Source organism: Poromitra crassiceps (genome assembly GCF_964638095.1).
Source record: "Poromitra crassiceps genome assembly, contig: HAP1_SCAFFOLD_437, whole genome shotgun sequence".
In the NCBI taxonomy this organism is placed as follows: domain Eukaryota; kingdom Metazoa; phylum Chordata; class Actinopteri; order Beryciformes; family Melamphaidae; genus Poromitra; species Poromitra crassiceps.
Genome location: NW_028151970.1, coordinates 106767 through 127471, shown reverse-complemented (window position 1 = coordinate 127471; position 20705 = coordinate 106767). Strand labels below are relative to the sequence as shown.

At 43.4% G+C, this 20705-nt stretch overlaps 1 protein-coding gene across 1 annotated transcript in view; it reads left to right on the top strand.

Annotated features, from left to right (window-relative positions):
* Nucleotides 1–20705, top strand: part of LOC310771216 (hexokinase-1-like) — a gene marked incomplete at its 3' end in the record, with an annotated part of 70926 nt that overhangs the window by 23101 nt on the left and 27120 nt on the right. The window contains exons 4-8 of the mRNA XM_083663874.1: nt 4673–4792; nt 6659–6754; nt 9071–9170; nt 14229–14412; nt 19273–19428. Coding sequence (XP_083520000.1) covers nt 4673–4792; nt 6659–6754; nt 9071–9170; nt 14229–14412; nt 19273–19428 — 656 coding nt within the window. The remainder of the gene's footprint in view (nt 1–4672; nt 4793–6658; nt 6755–9070; nt 9171–14228; nt 14413–19272; nt 19429–20705) is intronic.

Below are 20705 nucleotides of genomic sequence, written 5' to 3'. Positions count from 1 at the left end.
CTAATGAGGGTTTCCAACGTCCATGATTGGAATTTGGAAACCCTCATTAGTGTTTGGCTTGCACCTGTGTTTATTCTGCCTTTTCGACACAAAATGGCCTCCGTGAAAAGGGTCTATTCGGCTTCATGACTGAGCTGGTCATCCCCCTTTATCCCTTCCATCGTTCATATCTCTCTCCACTGTCCGATAAAGCAGATATGCAAAAAAAACAACAACAAACATACAACATACAACATATGATAATAAAAGTGCAGTGGTGCCCCGTTATGAGACCCGTGTCATATTTTTCGAAAGAGTTTATTTTTGCTCTATTTTAGCCTTCTTGGGTGCGTACTAAAAACAAACTAACTAACATACCAGACCCTATCTGAATTGTCCTGATGTTGTACAATTCCCGAACACTCGGAAAGTATTATTTGAAATAGGATACTCGATTATTTTTTTCCCCCATTGCAAGATACTTCCTGTTTTTGTTTGCCCCCAATACGGAGCCCGGTGTCTTTTAAGGATCGATCGGTTGTAAAATGGGCTCTTGGATAACGCTGAGACTAATGACGTCAGGACGCACGCTGACCCCTCTGAGCCCCCAGCACAACAGCCGGCAGTCGCAGCGTAACGCGATAACCAAAACATTAGCCTGTCTGGGAGCGTGTGATTGGTTTAGAGCGCGCCGCGCAAACAAAAGACCAAAGACAGATGCTGATTTATGAAATGTAGAGGGGACAGCTGGACAGAGAAGTAACCCGATCCACGAGCAGCACTGCCCGTGACAAGGCCGATTGTGATTCGGTTGAAACATTTTGAATCCAATGCACTTCGGCCCACAGCCTACACGTTTCTGTATGGAGTGTTTACCAAGTGCAGCTGAAATCTTCCGTTTGCTCAGTTCCCTGAACAACAGATCACTTTTATTTCCTTATGACAGTGATTCTCAAACTTTTTTGCCTTTCCCTGATTTCTGAATCCAAGCACCTCCTTGACCCGACTACAACATTTTGCTTAGAAAACGGCAAGAGAAAACTATAGCATCTGATGCAGTGAATGAATGATAACCCACCTTTTGAAGAATATAACATTACAAAATAAGAAATGGAATGAAAGAGTTGCAATTATTGCCTCCTGAGCAGATTTATTTTGACGTTTGATCCATTTTCATGAGTCATTCTTACATTGTTCCATTTTCTCCTTTCTCTCCAGTAGGCTACCCCCTGTAATAGCTCCACATACCACTATTGCAGGGGTGGGCAACTGGCAGCCCGCGGGCCACATGCGGCCCCCGACCTCACTCAAGTGTGGCCCCTGGGTCAATTATTATTTTTATTTTTTTTACAAGGCGGACGTTTTTGGTTAGGTTAGACCACCAAAATCTGTGTTTTTATTTTACTGTAGAACCGCGCTAATGGCGTTAGCATTGTCCATCCCCACATACTGTTTAACGTTAGCATTTGAGCTAACGCTATTGTAACAAACTATATCCAGGATGCACATTGCGCAACATTACTAATCTGATTAATATCCCATATTTGGATGTACCCCATCAAATTGCTGTAGCGGGCTGTTTTAAAGCTAGAGCAAAGTTTCTGGTGCCATCTGAATGGAAGAATTACTAAATTTGAATATGAAAAATATAAATGTTGGTTGGTATTTTTCATCAAATTAGTAGCTATAATTGGGAGTGATGGTGTTACAGTAGGCTACTGGTGGAAGTGCACGGTCACAATCTGGCCCTCTGGTAGCGAGGACAATTTTTTTGTGGCCCTCTCTATCATCAAAGTTGCCCATCCCTGCCCTAGGGGTACATGTACCCCAGTATGGGAACCACTGCCTTATTAAATGCAATAATTGTATATTTTTGTGTAGTAATACACGACCAGTCCACACTCTGGACTCACCTGACTGAATGTTCTATGAGTGGTTCTCAAAGCGGGGTCCGGGGCCCGCAGGGGAACATGAGGGGGTTCCGGGGGGACCACAGCAAAAAAGGGGAATAATTAATTTTCACTATAAATCCATCCCTAAATAACACAATGACATAATGAATAATGACTATTATGGTCCTGGGTTTCATATGCTTTCTGTAACAAAACATCTAAAAGCAAAGATCTTATCAGATGGGGGAGCCTGGGACAAAATAGTATCAAATGGGGGTCCGTGGTCTATAATTTGTGCCAGTTTAGGGGTGGTTGACGGGAAAAGGTTCGAAGACCACTGTTCTATGCTTTTCATTCAGCTCAGTACCGGACACTAAAATAGTGTGGGGGGGGGGGGGGGGGGGGGGGGTGCACTTCATCATTTGAGATTGTTTTTCTGTATTGCTTCAGCTTCTACTATTGATGTGATCGCTGCATACTTGCACTTCCTCGTTTGTAATCTGATTACTTACTGTGGCTGTTAAAGTCAATCTTGCATTCTCTTCAAGCCATTTTGATCGAAGTCTTGAAAGTTTGAAATTAGTCACTTAGACAATATTGAATTTATGAATTTCATTCCAAAGCCTTTGCCTTCACAAAGGCAAAGGGCGGCTACTTGAAAGAATCTAAAATAGTGTATATATATATACATACATATATATACAGTATATATATATATATATATATATATATATATATATATATATTTAAGCAATATAGCATGAGAGCCAGTGTGTTGTGGCAAATATATCCCGCTGATCAGCTGTTATCCCACGAGGCCGCAGGCCGAGTGGGATAACTGCTGAGCAGCGGGATATATGCCACAACACACGCAGCTCGGGTGCTATATTGCTTTTATAAAACGGTTTCCAAGTATGATAATATAATAATAATAGTAATACTATAAGTCCGACTGCCATGGCATTCTGGTAGAGTCAGTTGAAACACTACTGTAAGGCGGGACCGCAAGAACGTGCGGGTGATTTGATTGGATCGTTCTGGAGACTGAAGTTGACATTGGCCAATCCTGGCGCTTGCTGAGAAGCTGAGAGCTTTCTGGAAAGCCCGACACGCAGCTCGAGCGCAGCACTGCATTCTCAGCGCTTGCTGAGAAGCTGAGAGCTTTCTGGAAAGCCCGACACCAACTAACGTTACGGGGTTAAATGCGGGGTTAAATGCGGGGTTAACAGCCTTTTTTTTGCAAAGAAGACATTAGCCTGCGTCTATTCTTGTACAAAACATAATTTTCTGCAAAGTATTAGTAAAGTTATAAGCGAAGATCGATTCACAAGGATCTGACAGCTGTCTCCGCCATTTGTTTTTTCTACATTGTCATTTGAGGTAACCAAAGGCTTTTAGTAATTGCCATGGCAACTCAATAACCCATGGCCATGGGTTATTGGAGTGGGTTACTGGATTTATACAATGGCTGTGAACCAATCAGATTGCTTGATTTGAGAGAGCCGTTTTATAAATATATATATATATACATATATATATATATATATATATATATATATATATATATATATATATATATATATATATATATATAAATATAGGATACTTTAGACTTGTTTACCACTTAATTCCATTTGTGTGTTATTTCCAGTGGGCATTTCAGCCTGCCTATTTTTGACGCCTATGCGGAAATTATATTCTTTCAAATGGCCAGTGGGGGTCGCAGCTTGTGTAGCACTCCCGGGAACATCCATTCAACCATATGGGAAACGAGCCAACTTCTCTCTCGGTCTATGTATTAAATAAACACTTTCCAAATTAGTGTATGGTCTGAAAAAACTATTTCAAGTCTTTTTCATGCTCTAACGCGCTCCGTTTTCCAAATGATAGCCCCATTTCGAGGAAAACTGACGACAAACATCGGATAATAAGAACAGTAATACTTCCGACCGGTAGAGGCAGCAATGTGCCGCAAGGCATCAGGTAGCAAGTAATAGTTGAGCAAATTATCAGAAAATAGCGTTACTTTATGATATTTTAATAATGTTAGTAGACACACGTAACTATATAGATACCATACATCTAACGTCCATAACATGGCGGACCATTTAACGTTATTTATACCGTTAGATAAAGCCTTAAGCCGTCTCTGTATTCAGACATTCAGACCATTGGATTCAGCACAGAAACTGGAGTACGTTATAAGGTTTTAAATAGAGTCACGTTATAAACGACTAACCAACGCTGGGGGTCCGTATGGAAACAGTGTTACTCGAAATGGTTAAAAGTTAAATCAATTTGGTCATTCAGTGCCGTTTCACTGCAATGTAAAGTAAGTAGCGTTAGCGGCTACATTAGCCAAAGTAGCTGACTACCCATAATGCATTGCGGCGATAAGGGAGACAGAGCAAATTCGGAAACTCCCCCGGCAGACGCTAGGGGCAGCCGCCCCCTCCCCTCGTACTTCCGTGTAGCATTCATTCATTCAACCAATCAAACGAAATCAAACAATATCCGGAAGTGAGCTTAATTTTGCTGTGTCAAAGTCAATGAGCTATGTTGGTCCATTTATATATAGGTCAATGGTTATTTCATAGTGCTGAAAGTCTTTGCTAATGTGGAGATGAACAGAGGATGTGGTGTACCCAAACATCTGACCGGTAGTGTAGTTGTGAAGGATTATCACATGTTTTTGTGTCAATAATGACTGGTAACACTTGACAAACGTATGTTAATATGATGTTGGTCAATAGTTTTGATAAGTTCCCTTCTACAGTGTAAAGTGTGTTTTGTCCCTGCAGCTCTTCGACCATGTTGCTGACTGTCTGGGCGACTTCATGGAGAAGCAAAAGATCAAGGACAAAAAGCTTCCTGTAGGATTCACCTTCTCCTTCCCCTGCGCCCAGTCTAAACTCAACGAGGTAGGCAATCGAATAAGATTACCGTTAGTCCAAACTCAACGAGGTAGGCAATCGAATAAGATTACCGTTAGTCCAAACTCAACGAGGTAGGCAATCCAATAAGATTATCGTTAGTCCAAACTCAACGAGGTAGGCAATCCAATAAGATTATCGTTACTCCAAACTCAACGAGGTAGGCAATCCAATAAGATTATCGTTAGTCCAAACTCAACGAGGTAGGCAATCAAATAAGATTATCGTTAGTCCAAACTCAACGAGGTAGGCAATCCAATAAGATTATCGTTAGTCTAAACTCAACGAGACGATAATCCAATAAGATTATCGTTAGTCCAAACTCAACGAGGTAGGCAATCCAATAAAATTATCGTTAGTCCAAACTCAACGAGGTAGGCAATCCAATAAGATTATCGTTAGTCCAAACTCAACGAGGTAGGCAATCCAATAAGATTATCGTTAGTCCAAACTCAATGAGGTAGGCAATCCAATAAGATTATCGTTAGTCCAAACTCAATGAGGTAGGCAATCAAATAAGATTACCATTAGTCCAAACTCAACGAGGTAGGCAATCCAATAAGATTATCGTTAGTCTAAACTCAACGAGGTAGGCAATCCAATAAGATTATCGTTAGTCTAAACTCAACGAGGTAGGCAATCCAATAAGATTATCGTTAGTCTAAACTCAACGAGGTAGGCAATCCAATAAGATTATCGTTAGTCTAAACTCAAAGAGGTAGGCAATCCAATAAGATTATCGTTAGTCCAAACTCAACGAGGTAGGCAATCCAATAAGATTATCGTTAGTCTAAACTCAACGAGGTAGGCAATCCAATAAGATTATCGTTAGTCTAAACTCAAAGAGGTACGCAATCCAATAAGATTATCGTTAGTCCAAACTCAACGAGGTAGGCAATCCAATAAGATTATCGTTAGTCCAAACTCAATGAGGTAGGCAATCCAATAAGATTATCATTAGTCTAAACTCAACGAGGTACGCAATCAAATAAGATTACCATCATAATTTGTATGTATAGCTGTGCCAATATCAACTTTCATGGTGTTATTCTGCAAAAGTAGATACTTCATAATACTGTACTTTCTTCACAATTTTGAGTTTTGAGTGATGAGTTCCCGAGATCAAGGATAATGACATTTTTGACATCATGACCTGAGATGGTTGAGAGAAATGTTATGGTCGCGGGTCGCGGTCATTTTTTGGTCCTTTTACTTTCTGGTCCTATGTCTACATTTTTCATGAGAACGTTAGAGACCCAATATTTTGCCTTGATGCATTTTCCTTAATTTTTGGAACTCAAAACTTATAAAACAAAAGAAAATTTCTGGGCTTTTTCTTCTTGTTTTTTTCCTTAATTTTTTTGTTTTACTTTTGCATAAAAGTTACTTTTGATGGAATTGTACCATACATGCATTTTGGTGTAAAGCGAGAAACATGCTTCAACGTAGCCTCAAGTTTAGGACGTTGTCAGCGGCAGCTAGACCTACATACTCGAACGTCAACTTGATGAGGGGGTACCAGGGGGGAGTCCCCAGCAAAATGAGCAAATTGTGTGATTTCTGTTAGCTCACCATCTACATTATAGTATACTTGCACTGTTCACGTCAGCTGTGTCGAGTCAAATCTTTGGGGAGCTGCATGCCGGCGGGGGCGCAGGCTCGCCAGCTGTGGCGTAGCCCGATACGGCGCAGCCAGCAAGGGCTTTGACGTCCGACCATGAAGTGTTAGTGTTACAAACGTGTTGTCTGGAGACTGAAGCTGTGGCTGGAATAGCAATGGACAGAAATGTCCGTGCTGCCAAGTCTGTCTATCTGTAACTCAGAGTTTTGACTTATAAAGAGCTTGTTTTACAGGCTGTCTTGGTGACATGGACCAAGAAGTTCAAGGCCAGTGGAGTGGAAGGCATGGATGTGGTGAAGCTTCTGAACAAGGCAATCAAGAAAAGAGGGGTGAGCTTTTTTCCCCTCTTCAATTTAACTAGTTTACTAACCTACTCTATGTGATAGGCTACATACTGTATATGTCCAGCAGCTGCATTCACTATTTTACTAGTCAAAAGATGGTGGTATAGTGACATGGTGCTGTGCTTTATCAATTATGTGCATGTTCTCGGGTGACATCACAGTTGAGCAATTGCAAATGCATTCAAAACACACACACACACACACCTGCCTAAACCTAACCCCTTCCAGATGAACATTTCAAGTGAAGGACCTTTCAGTCCTCCCGTGTTTTAAGTTAAAAGTCATCCCATGTTTTTAGCGTGTTTCAGTTAACACCTTAAGTGCCATAGCCGAAATAATTCGTCTTACATAATCCAACGCTTAAGTGCCAGAGCCGAAATAACTCGTCTTAGATAAACATTTTTTTTTTTTGACGGTGGTACATCAATCAACAACTTTTACATCTTCGAGATCACTATTGGAGCAAGATAATGTGTATAATCTATTTTACCGACCCACTAAGTGTTGACAGTGCTCCCCCAGACGACCGAAATCAAAGAAAAAACTGCCGCGGGACCAAGCCGTTCAAGGAAATGCCGTGGCGATTTCACAGTAATCCATTCAAGACTTGTCTTGCCTGAGAGCGGCCGCGCACCGGCAGCAGCACACAGAGAGCGGAGAGCGATTTGCAAAATAGATCATAGGTGAAACACACTTTGAAACACCTCAGAAAGGCCAGAATCAACATCTGCCCATCGCCCACGCATTCCCCGGCCCATCTTGACTCGCACAAGGAGCGTCCGCACGCAGGCAAGCAGGCAGACAGGCACACAGGCAGGCAGCAGCAAAAGCGCTTCTGACACGCCCGCTGTACAGCCAGGAGGAAAAGACACACGGAGGGAGGAGTTTGAATGAGAGGGGTGTTTCCTGTTGTTATGGAGGAAATTACTGTTCAAAACTATTGTTTAGAATGTCTGACGGTCTTACTGATGCCAAAAATGAATGGTTAAAGTGACTGTTTCACAAAAAGCCATTTATCTCTGAATAAATTTCCAGACGCTGAAACCATGCTGTACTCAACGGCTAATATCTACATAACTACTAACTCTGCAAACTAACTCTTTTAGACAGAGAAAGCACACATTCTATTAGTTATTTTTAGATGATTGGTGTTCATGAATTCTTAACAGAAAAGAATCCTCGGCTGTTGTAAAATGAGCCAGAATCGTCAAAAACACCCCTGGCACAACTTACCTACAGGAATGAAAACATGGCTGGCATTCAATGTGTTAAAAGTCATCCCGTGTTTTCAGTTAAAAGTTCTCCTGTGTTTTCAGTTAAAAGTCCTCCCGTGTTTTCAGTTAAAAGTCCTCTCGTGTTTTCAGTTAAAAGTCCTCCCATGTTTTCTGCGTTTTCAGTTAAAAGTCATCCCGTGTTTTCAGTTAAAAGTCCTCCCGAGTTTTCAGTTAAAAGTCCTCCCGAGTTTTCAGTTAAAAGTCCCCCGTGTGTTCAGTTAAAAGTCCCGTGTTTTCAGTCAAACGTCCTATGTTTTCAGTTAAAAGTCCTCCCGTGTTTTCAGCTAAAAGTCCTCCTGTGTGTCCTCCCGTGTTTTCAGTTAAAAGTCCTCCCATGTTTTCAGTTAAAAGTCCTCCCGTGTTTTCAGTGGTCCTCCTGTGTTTTCAGTTAAAAGTCCTCCCGTGTTTTCAGTTAAAAGTCCCCCACGTTTTAGCTAAAAGTCCTCTGTTTTCAGGAAAAAAAGTCCTCCCATGTTTTCAGTTAAAAGTCCTCTCGTGTTTTCAGTTAAGTCCTCCTGTGTTTTCAGTTAAAAGTCCTCCTGTGTTTTCAGTTAAGTCCTCCTGTGTTTTCAGTTAAAAGTCCTCCGTGTTTGCAGTTAAAAGTCCTCAGTGTTTTCAGTTAAAAGTCATCCCATGTTTTCAGTTAAAAGTCATCCCATGTGTTCAGTTGAAAGTCCCCCTGTGTTTTCAGCTAAAAGTCCTCCTGTGTTTTCAGTTAAAAGTCCTCCCATGCTTTCAGTCAAAAGTCCTTCTGTGTTTTCAGTTAAAAGTCCTCCCGTGTTTTCAGTTAAAAGTCCTCCTGTGTTTTCAGTTAAAAGTCCTCCTGTGTTTTCAGTTAAAAGTCCTCCCGTGTTTTCAGTTAAAAGTCCTCCCGTGTTTTCAGTTAAAAGTCCTCCTGTGTTTTCTGTTAAAAGTCCTCCTGTGTTTTCAGTTAAAAGTCCTCCCGTGTTTTCAGTTAAAAGTCCTCCCGTGTTTTCAGTTAAAAGTCCTCCTGTGTTTTCAGTTAAAAGTCCTCCTGTGTTTTCAGGACTATGAGGCTGACATCATGGCTGTGGTGAACGACACAGTCGGCACAATGATGACCTGTGGGTTTGATGATCAGCGTTGTGAAGTGGGAATCATCATAGGTAAAAACAAAGATCGGAAGGGGAAATATATATATACATATATATACATATATATATATATATATATATATATATATATATATATATATATATATATATATATAATACATACATACACACACACATGCAAGCACACAGTGATTAAATAAGACTGTGCTCCTCTACCTCATCAAGGAAATCAAGAATCCAGTATCTTTTGACGGCACGGTGGCTCAGTGGTTAGCACTGTTGCCTCACAGCAAGAAGGTCCCGGGTTCGAACCCCGGTCCGTCCCAGGTCCTTTCTGTGTGGAGTTTGCATGTTCTCCCCGTGTTCGTGTGGGTTTTCTCCGGGTGCTCCGGTTTCCTCCCACCATCAAAGACATGTATGTTAGGGTTAATACTCCTGTCAGTGTCCCTGACCAAGGCACTGGTAAAAGAACTGGAGTTGGTCCCCGGGCGCTGCACTGCGGCTGCCCACTGCTCCTAGTTCTAGGAAGGTTCCTAGTAGAGGATGGGTCAAATGCAGAGGATGAATTTCCCCATGGGGATAAATAAAGGATAACTTAACTCATCTTAACACGTTCACTGCCAACGACGTGTTAACACGTTTTCAGAATCCCGCTGTTGACTGCCAACGACGTGTTAACACATTGAGTGCCAAGGACGACCTAACTCGTCTTACATAATCCAGCGCTTGAGTGCCAAGGACGAGCTAACTCGTCTTACATAAACATTTTTTTTTTTTGACGGTGGGACATCAATCAACCCCTTTTACATCTTCGAGATAACTATTGGAGCAAGAGAATGTGTATAATCTATTTTACCGACCACTAAGTGGCGACAGAGACAGAGAGAAAGCCACAGCCACGGGACCCGTGGACCAAAAGCAGCCGCCTCCCGCGGAAATGGCTTGGCGATTTTACAGTCAGAAACGAACGAGCCTCATTCTCATACTGTAGGCGGGGACGCTTCGCGCTGCTGCGGTGGGGGGTTCCAGAAATGGACTGGGTGAGCAGCATAAAGCCTAGAGTCGCACGGGGCTTAATCGGGGCTCTCAAACCCAAGAGACAGTGAGACCTATCCACACTCGCTGCCAGGGAGAGGCTGCTCAACTCGCTGCAAACTCCCAGCAGCACAGACGGAGGGAGGAGCCCGGAGACACACACACAGAACGGACAGAGATCCCCTCCCCCCAGAGCCGCGGAGCAACGCGCGAACACACACACACACACACACACACACACACACACACACACACACACACACACACACACAATACAGTATACAGACTCGCCCAAAGGCACCCACAATCACAGGCAGGTGACTGTTCTGCTGAATTTCACAAAACTGCGATTATCTCAGCTTGCTGTCTCATACGCTAAAACCATGCTGTACTCAACGGCTAATATCTACATAACTACTAACTCTGCAAACTAACTCTTTTAGACAGAGAAAGCACACATTCTATTAGTTATTTTTAGATGATTGGTGTTCACGAAGTCTTAACAGAAAAGAATCCTCGGCTGTTGTAAAATGAGCCAGAATCCTCAAAAAAAAACCTGGCACAACTTACCTACAGGATTGAAAAAATGGCTGGCACTCAATGTGTTAACACGTTTTCAGAATCGATTTTTTTTTTTTGACGGTGGGATGTGCATCTAACCCTTTTACATCTCTTTTATAAGTATTGGACGTGTACAACGTGTACAACCCATTCCACCGACCCACTAAGTGGCGACAAGGAAGGAGGAAGGCAAGCAAAAAGCAGTGTGACGAAGCCATTCTCATGAAAATGGATTGGCGAAAACGCTTTCGTTTTCGCGCTGATTGCTGGCAGTGCGGGATTGCAAATTTGCATAATAGATCACGGATGGAACACACTTTGAAACACGCAGCATAAATATGACCAGAATCGCAAAAGCTTCATCAAAGCTCTCAACCAAAACTCCAAGAAGCGAGCGAGTCCAACCAGACTTCCTCAAAGAGCGGCCGCTCAGACAGGCACAGCGCTCAGACAGGCACAGGACAGCAGCAGCAGCAAAGCAGTGAGACTGGTGACAAGCTTGTGACACGGCCGCCGCTGCAGCCAAGAAGAACGCCCACGGAGGGAGGAGTTGGAAGCAGAGGGGAGTTTCCTGCTGTTATGGAGGAAATTACTGTTCAAAACTATTGTTTAGGTCTTACTGATGCCAAAAATGAATGGTTAAAGTGACTGTTCTATCGAATTTCACAAAAAGCCGTTTATCTCTGAATATTTTTTCTGACGCTGAAACCATGCTGTATTCAACTGCTAATGCTTACATAACTACTAACTCTACAAACTAACTCTTTTAGACAGAGAAAGCACACATTCTATTAGTTATTTTGAGATATTATGTGTTCACAAAATCCTAACAGAAACGAATCCTCGGCTCTTGAAAGATGAGCCAAAATCCTAAAAAAAAACCCTTGGCAGAAGCTAACTACAGTATTGAAAAATGGCTGGCAGTGAATGTGTTAAAGGGGGACTAAACCCCCACATTTCTGGCAAAACGGTATTCTACTTGATTTAAAAATTCTGCAGGCAAGATGGCCACCTATAGTCTCTCTTACTTGGCCAATAAGTATGTAACATACAAAATAAAACAAACAGTAATGTCTTCATTTGATGTAGAATGCAGAGGACATCTAACTGGTTCGTTAAACTCACATTCCAGGAATATTGTATTTACCACACTGCTCCTAAGTCGTAAGTTGCTCGTGCCTCAGAGAGCCTGGTTGTTGGAACACACTCGCTTAGTGCCAGAACACACTCGATTTGAGGGCGGAACACGCCAGGATTGGCCAACGCCAACACCAGGGCCTAGAACTGTCAAATCAAATCATCGACAGAGACGCTATGGCCCGCCTCCCAATCCCTCTTTCTTTTTTTTTGCATGACAGGCAGTATTTGCAGTGTATCAGAGATAGAGAACGTTATAAATATAGCCACGTTATAAACAACTAACCAACACTGATGGTCCGTATGGACACGGTGTTACTCAAAATGGTTAAAAGTCAATTTGGTCATTCAGTGGCATTTTACTGCCATGTAAAGTAACTAACGTTAGCCGCTAGCATTAGCCACAGTACTCGATTACCCATAATGCATTACGTTATCCCAGCACCCGAACGGCTCGCTGCATAAAATAAAGCAAATACCACCGTGACGTAACGATGTACCAAATCGTCCATTCATTTGAGGCCCCCCCAAAAAGCCCATAGAGGGTACTTATGCGGCTGAAAAAGATTAAGTTTGTAGAATATTATCAGTTTGGAAATGTTGACCAGAATTCTTCACACACCACCACAAAAGCCATATAAATTATATTGGTTAAAAGCTGAAAAAGTGTTTTGGGGTTTAGTCCTGCTTTAAAGAAAACTAAATATCTAGCACTTTTCAATGCAATGTTTTAAAAACTTGGTAAAAGTATCATGCGTTTGATGTCTATAATAAGCTTAAAGTTCAATAAATTCAATCATTCCATACAACTTCAGAAAACAATTTAAATTCAGTTATCTGCTGTCCACAAATCTCATCACTTTCAATCTAAAAGGTCCTTACACATCAAGAGCGATGCGAATATACGGCACGAAATTGCGATGCGAGTTTTGACCCACCTGTCAATCACAGCCACAGATGTGTACACGTCGGAAGCGAATTTCTGAAAAATCAACCGTGTTTCGAAAAAATAAACACCGCAATAACGCTGGGCGAAACTTCGCCGTTGGTATGCACGGTTGCATTGACTGATATAGGTTCGGAAAATATTATTGACGTGCGAATTAATCGCACGAAAAATACATGCTCGGTGTGTAAGGACCTTAAGTCATTAACACAAACACAAGATCTCAAGTCAAGACTTTAGGGCCTGTGTCCACCTAGCGTCTCTTCATCAGCTCCGGCGTCTATTTTCAGTTGTTTCCAATGGGGGGAGAGCGTATGCGGGCGCACACGGACGTCTAGAGAAAGTGCGCAGCGCCAACGTCGATTTTCAGAGCGCTCCGGCGTTTTTGTGCGCCCGACTCCCAGCGCTTCCAGCTGAAAATATTTTAACTTTTCAGAAAGACGCTGGTGTCGGGTGCTCCTTTTCTAGCAACTAATCATATGGAGAAACTACCGCAAACAGAGACAGAAAGGCTCAATTGTGGGAGCAGATTGGCTAGACACTTAATATTTCTGGTGAGTGTTGAGCTAAATCACTGTATGTGTGTTGTTTGCTAATGTTAGCTGTCAGCTATCAAGCTACTACCGCACTGAACTAACGTTAGTTTCAGACTGCTTCCTTGTTATATTGTGCGCTGAGATCAGCGCTTCCCAGCGTACTTCCAGCGTTTAAAGAGGATGGTGCAGGTTAAAAAAACATCTGAATTTACATTTTGGGCTCATGATTACAGTGAAAACACTCCAAAAATACAAAGATCCCCCCCTCCCCCCCACAGGCCCCCAGGGTATAAATATGGAGGAAAAGGTGGCATTTTATAAATGGGCGTGTGACATAACAACAGGAGTGACATCACAAGAGGAGAATGTTCTGCTGGGGCTGACACAGGGATGCAAAGTCATGGAGAGTGAAAAAAGGTGACAGATACCAGGGCAGACATAAAACCAGTAAACCACTCAGAAATCCTCATATTTTGGGCTGAAAAATGTGACTGTCACCTAAAGGTGACTATTTTGCATCCCTGTGACATCACAAAAGGTAGGTCCATGAAATGGACTAGTGCCCCCTGCTGGTTACAAAAACTAGTCTAAACGCAGCTATGTGTGATTGAAAAAAAGTTTTTTTCCCCCAAATCCCATTGCTATATACCCCTTCCACATATTAATGCAATGTGGTCTCCAACCTGCACCATGCCCTTTAACGGTCGGAAAAAGACGCTAGATGGACACACGGCCTTTTAGAAGCCTTTTCAAATCCTCAAAGTACAAGTCAAAGTCAAGTCCCAAGTCAGCAGAACCCAAGTCAAGTCAAGTGCCAAGTTTTCTCCTCATGCATCAAGTCTCAGGTAACCATGTCTCATAGCTCAGGTGTCATGTGTCTCTGAACGGTCACAGGTACGGGAACCAACGCCTCCTACATGGAGGAGCTGCGTCACATCGACCTGGTGGAGGGAGATGAGGGCCGCATGTGCGTCAACACGGAGTGGGGCGCCTTCGGAGACGATGGCTCGCTGGAGGACCTCCGCACAGAGTTTGACCGTGAGATCGACAGGGGCTCCATCAACCCAGGAAAGCAGCTGTGAGAGTTTTTCTAACATTTGTTCTGCCACAGAAGGCTTTGACTAAGCAAGCATATGGCCCTGCTTCACAATCACACAGCAAAACACGTTCACACCTGCCTCACAATCACACAGCCAAACACATTCACACCTGTTTCACAATCACACAGCCAAACACATTCACACCTGCTTCACAATCAAACAGCCAAACACATTCACACCTGCTTCACAATCACACAGCCAAACACATTCACACCTGCTTCACAATCACACAGCCAAACACATTCACACCTGCTTCACAATCACACAGCCAGACACATTCACACCTGCTTCACAATCACACAGCCAGACACATTCACACCTGCTTCACAATCACACAGCCAGACACATTCACACCTGCCTCACAATCACACAGCTAAACACATTCACACCTGCCTCACAATCACACAGCCAAACACATTCACACCTGCTTCACAATCACACAGCCAAACACATTCACACCTGCCTCACAATCACACAGCTAAACACATTCACACCTGCCTCACAATCACACAGCCAAACACATTCACACCTGCCTCACAATCACACAGCCAAACACATTCACACCTGCTTCACAATCACACAGCCAAACACATTCACACCTGCCTCACAATCACACAGCCAAACACATTCACACCTGCTTCACAATCACACAGGCAAACACATTCACACCTGCCTCACAATCACACAGCCAAACACATACACACCTGCTTCACAATCACAGAGCCAAACACATTCACACCTGCTTCACAATCACACAGGCAAACACATTCACACCTGCCTCACAATCACACAGCCAAACACATTCACACCTGCTTCACAATCACACAGCCAAACACATTCACACCTGCTTCACAATCACACAGCAAAACACATTCACACCTGCTTCACAATCACACAGCCAAACACATTCACACCTGCTTCACAATCACACAGCCAAACACATTCACACCTGCTTCACAATCACACAGCCAAACACATTCACACCTGCTTCACAATCACACAGCAAAACACATTCACACCTGCTTCACAATCACACAGCCAAACACATTCACACCTGCTTCACAATCATACAGCCAAACACATTCACACCTGCTTCACAATCACACAGCCAAACACATTCACACCTGCTTCACAATCACACAGGCAAACACATTCACACCTGCCTCACAATCACACAGCCAAACACATTTACACCTGCTTCACAATCACACAGCCAAACACATTCACACCTGCTTCACAATCAGACAGCCAAACACATTCACACCTGCTTCACAATCACACAGGCAAACACATTCACACCTGCTTCACAATCACACAGCCAAACACATTCACACCTGCTTCACAATCACACAGCCAAACACATTCACACCTGCTTCACAATCACACAGGCAAACACATTCACACCTGCCTCACAATCACACAGCCAAACACATTTACACCTGCTTCACAATCACACAGCCAAACACATTCACACCTGCTTCACAATCACACAGCCAAACACATTCACACCTGCTTCACAATCACACAGGCAAACACATTCACACCTGCTTCACAATCACACAGCCAAACACATTCACACCTGCTTCACAATCACACAGCCAAACACATTCACACCTGCTTCACAATCACACAGCCAAACACATTCACACCTGCTTCACAATCACACAGCCAGACACATTCACACCTGCTTCACAATCACACAGCCAAACACATTCACACCTGCTTCACAATCACACAGCCAAACACATTCACACCTGCTTCACAATCACACAGCCAAACACATTCACACCTGCTTCACAATCACACAGCAAAACACATTCACACCTGCTTCACAATCACACAGCCAAACACATTCACACCTGCTTCACAATCACACAGCAAAACACATTCACACCTGCTTCACAATCACACAGCAAAACACATTCACACCTGCTTCACAATCACACAGCCAAACACATTCACACCTGCTTCACAATCACACAGCAAAACACATTCACACCTGCCTCACAATCACACAGCCAAACACATTCACACCTGCTTCACAATCACACAGGCGAACACATTCACACCTGCTTCACAATCACACAGCCAAACACATTCACACCTGCTTCACAATCACACAGCCAAACACATTCACACCTGCCTCACAATCACACAGCCAAACACATTCACACCTGCTTCACAATCACACAGCCAAACACACATTCACACCTGCTTCACAATCACACAGCCAAACACATTCACACCTGCTTCACAATCACACAGCCAAACACATTCACACCTGCTTCACAATCACACAGCAAAACACATTCACACCTGCCTCACAATCACACAGCCAAACACATTCACACCTGCCTCACAATCACACAGCCAAACACATTCACACCTGCTTCACAATCACACAGCCAAACACACATTCACACCTGCTTCACAATCACACAGCAAAACACATTCACACCTGCCTCACAATCACACAGCCAAACACATTCACACCTGCTTCACAATCACACAGCCAAACACATTCACACCTGCCTCACAATCACACAGCAAAACACATATCCACCTGCTTCACAATCACACAGCCAAACACATTCACACCTGCTTCACAATCACACAGCCAAACACATTCACACCTGCTTCACAATCACACAGCAAAACACATATCCACCTGCTTCACAATCACAGAGCCAAACACATTCACACCTGCTTCACAATCACACAGCAAAACACATTCACACCTGCTTCACAATCACACAGCCAAACACATTCACACCTGCCTCACAATCATACAGCCAAACACATTCACACCTGCTTCACAATCACACAGCCAAACACATTCACACCTGCCTCACAATCACACAGCCAAACACATTCACACCTGCTTCACAATCACACAGCCAAACACATTCACACCTGCTTCACAATCACACAGCCAAACACATTCACACCTGCTTCACAATCACACAGCCAAACACATTCACACCTGCCTCACAATCACACAGCCAAACACATTCACACCTGCCTCACAATCACACAGCCAAACACATACACACCTGCTTCACAATCACAGAGCCAAACACATTCACACCTGCTTCACAATCACACAGCCAACACATTCACACCTGCTTCACAATCACACAGCCAACACATTCACACCTGCTTCACAATCACACAGCCAAACACATTCACACCTGCTTCACAATCACACAGCAAAACACATTCACACCTGCCTCACAATCACACAGCCAAACACATTCACACCTGCTTCACAATCACACAGCAAAACACATTCACACCTGCCTCACAATCACACAGCCAAACACATTCACACCTGGGAGATTCACTCAGATCTGCTGACTGCCCATTTTCAACACTCTCCATAAACCCCAATGGGTTCCGGGATTCACAAGGCTGCTTAAAGGAACACTCTGCCCATTTTCAACCAGCTTTGTATCATTAGAACATCAGTAGTATATCAGAAAACTGTAAACTGTTTTGAAGTCTGTCATTTCATTTGACAGTTATTGAGTGTTAAAGTGTGGACCAGTGACATCACTGGTCCACACTAACTCCAATGAATAACTCATTAACTCAAATCAACTCTCAATAACTGTCAAACTAGATGAATGACAGAATGTTTGACAGTTATTGAGAGTTGATTTGAGTTAATGAGTTAGGGTTAGTCTGTCAAATGAAATGACAGACTTCAAAACAGTTTACAGTTTTCTGATATACTACTGATGTTCTAATGATACAAAGGTGGTTGGAAATGGGTGGAGTGTTCCTTTAAGATATGGGATATATTTGGAAATAGTTTTACATTCATGTGCATTGCCTTGCCTGTAGCATTTTATTGTATTACCACTGACTTCAGTACTGAAGTACGAAGTAAGTCAGGACTCCACAGCTGAAGTCAACCGTGTTTCAGCTGTGTTTCAGCTGGCATGAGGAGATGACAGCATTTTCATTTTTGGGTGAACTACTCTTTTAAAAGTAACAAGCGGCTACACAGAAGCTTCAACTAGTGTAACGGAATCACGAACAAATAGTTACCGTTTGAGAAAAGTGTCATCTACTCGTACAGAATCATTGATACCCCCCAAAATGGCAGTGCATTTAAAGAACATTCAGTACTTTGTTGATAAAATGATTACAGTTACAGATTAGGTACTCGATATTTTAAATATCGAATGAACTGCAGGTACTGCTTTTTCCCAAAACACAGCATTTTAGAACAGAAGTCTTGAAATGTCAACATTCTTCCTAGACATCGACATTTTATTGTGTGTATTATATTCTACTGTTGCTGATTTCCCCCCCCCCCCCCATTTTCTCCCCAATTATATTATACTTGGCCAATTCATCCCCATGCTGGATTGGCTGCCCCGGTCGTTGCTCCGCCCTCTGCCAATCTGGGGGAGAGCCGAGACTAGCACCACGCTTCCTCCAACACAGTTGCCAGCCGCAGGGGGAGCTTCACCGGTAGGACGTAGCACGTGGGAGGATCACGCTATTCCCACCAGTTACTTCCCACCCCAACCAGGCGCCCCAACCGGCCAGAGGAGGCGCTGTGTGCAGCAACCAGGACACATACCCCCAATCCGGCTTCCCACCCTCAGGCACAGGCCAATCGTGCCTGTATGGACGCCCGACCAAGCCGGCGGTAACACGTGGATACGAACCTGTGACCCTCGTGTTGGTAGGCAGGGAACGTACCGCTACGCCACCCGGACGCCCTGCTGTGGCTCATTTAAGAGATGTTGACATGTCTGATGTATGCCATTATTAGATAGACACAGCGTCACCTGACCATGCTGCCGTGGTTTGTGTGTGTCCAGGTTTGAGAAGATGGCCAGTGGGATGTACATGGGGGAGCTGGTGCGCCTCATCCTGGTCAAGATGGCCAAAGAAGGCCTGCTGTTTGAGGGGCGGATCACACCGGAGCTGCTGACCAAGGGAAAGATGGAAACAAAGCATGTTTCAGCTATCGAAAAGTGAGTGGACCTTCTCTCCTGGTATGCTCGGAGGATCTAAGGCTGGTGGAGTCGGCAGGTTAGGATACACTATGTAGATTAAGTAGGCTGTTATCCTGCTAAACCCTGCTTTTGGGTGTTCACTGATGTTTGTTCTATATCAGGGGTTTTCTAAGTCTGAGACCATAGGCGATTCTAGACCTTCCAAACAGGTGTTGCACCACCCAGAAGTCAATATTACTCTGGTAGGGGGGTCTCGGGATAAAGAAATTTTGTAAATTTTAAAATAAAATGCATTAATCTGGGGCACTCTGAGAGCAAAATGAAGAGGCTAGTAGATATGAACTACACACACCACATTAATACCCTCTTCACTATGCTGTGGCTTTACAGTGATGAAAAAAGAATTGTCTCCTTATATAGCCTATTCTATCTGCATGATAGTGTTTCCCAACCACTGAACCGTGGCCCACCGGTGGGCCTCAGAGCACCATCTAGTGGGCTCCTAAAGCAGGTGTTTGCAGTCAACTTCCTGGACCCCAGGAAGAGTAGTCTCACCTTGGTGCAGACTAATGGGGATCCACAATAAACAATAAACAATAAACTACTTGAAATTAATATGTGGCAGTCAAAATCTATTTGTGGTGCTCAAAATCTATTGTGGTGTACCTCCACAAATAGATAACTGTATAGGAGACACTGAATGCTATAGTAGGATATGACAACACATTCTGAACAGGGCACTCTAGAAAAAGAGAGCATTGCTCTCAGTGAGACTTCCCCTGTATAAATAAAAGGTAAAAAAAAAAAAAAAAATCATCTGGCCACTAGGGGTTGCACGTGCAGCCAGTGCACCAACGTATAATTGCGCATGTCTGAGACTGTGGGACCCCCCCCCCCCCCCCCGTCCCCCCCGGACACAGGTTGGAAAAAGGAGCCGCCCTCACTCAACTCTATGGTATCATGATTTTGTTATTTGATCTCATAGACACTCAACAATTGAGCCAAGATAGCCTGATATTTCTGTTTGACATACTTCAGACGACACCAAATACATACAAAGGTCTGTCTGAAGGCATTTATTTGCTTCTGACTCTGGTAAAGTGGGAAAAACTGTCAAATTCCCCCAAACTACTGTATCTCTGAACCAAATCGCACACATTTAGGCTATTCTATAAGATCTCCTTTTAATAACTAATATAATATTTTTACATTTCCATTCACTGAGCCTGCCCTGAAACTGCTTGGAGGCCCGCCTCCCACTTTGAACACCTGTGTTCTATATCATTCTGTTCTAG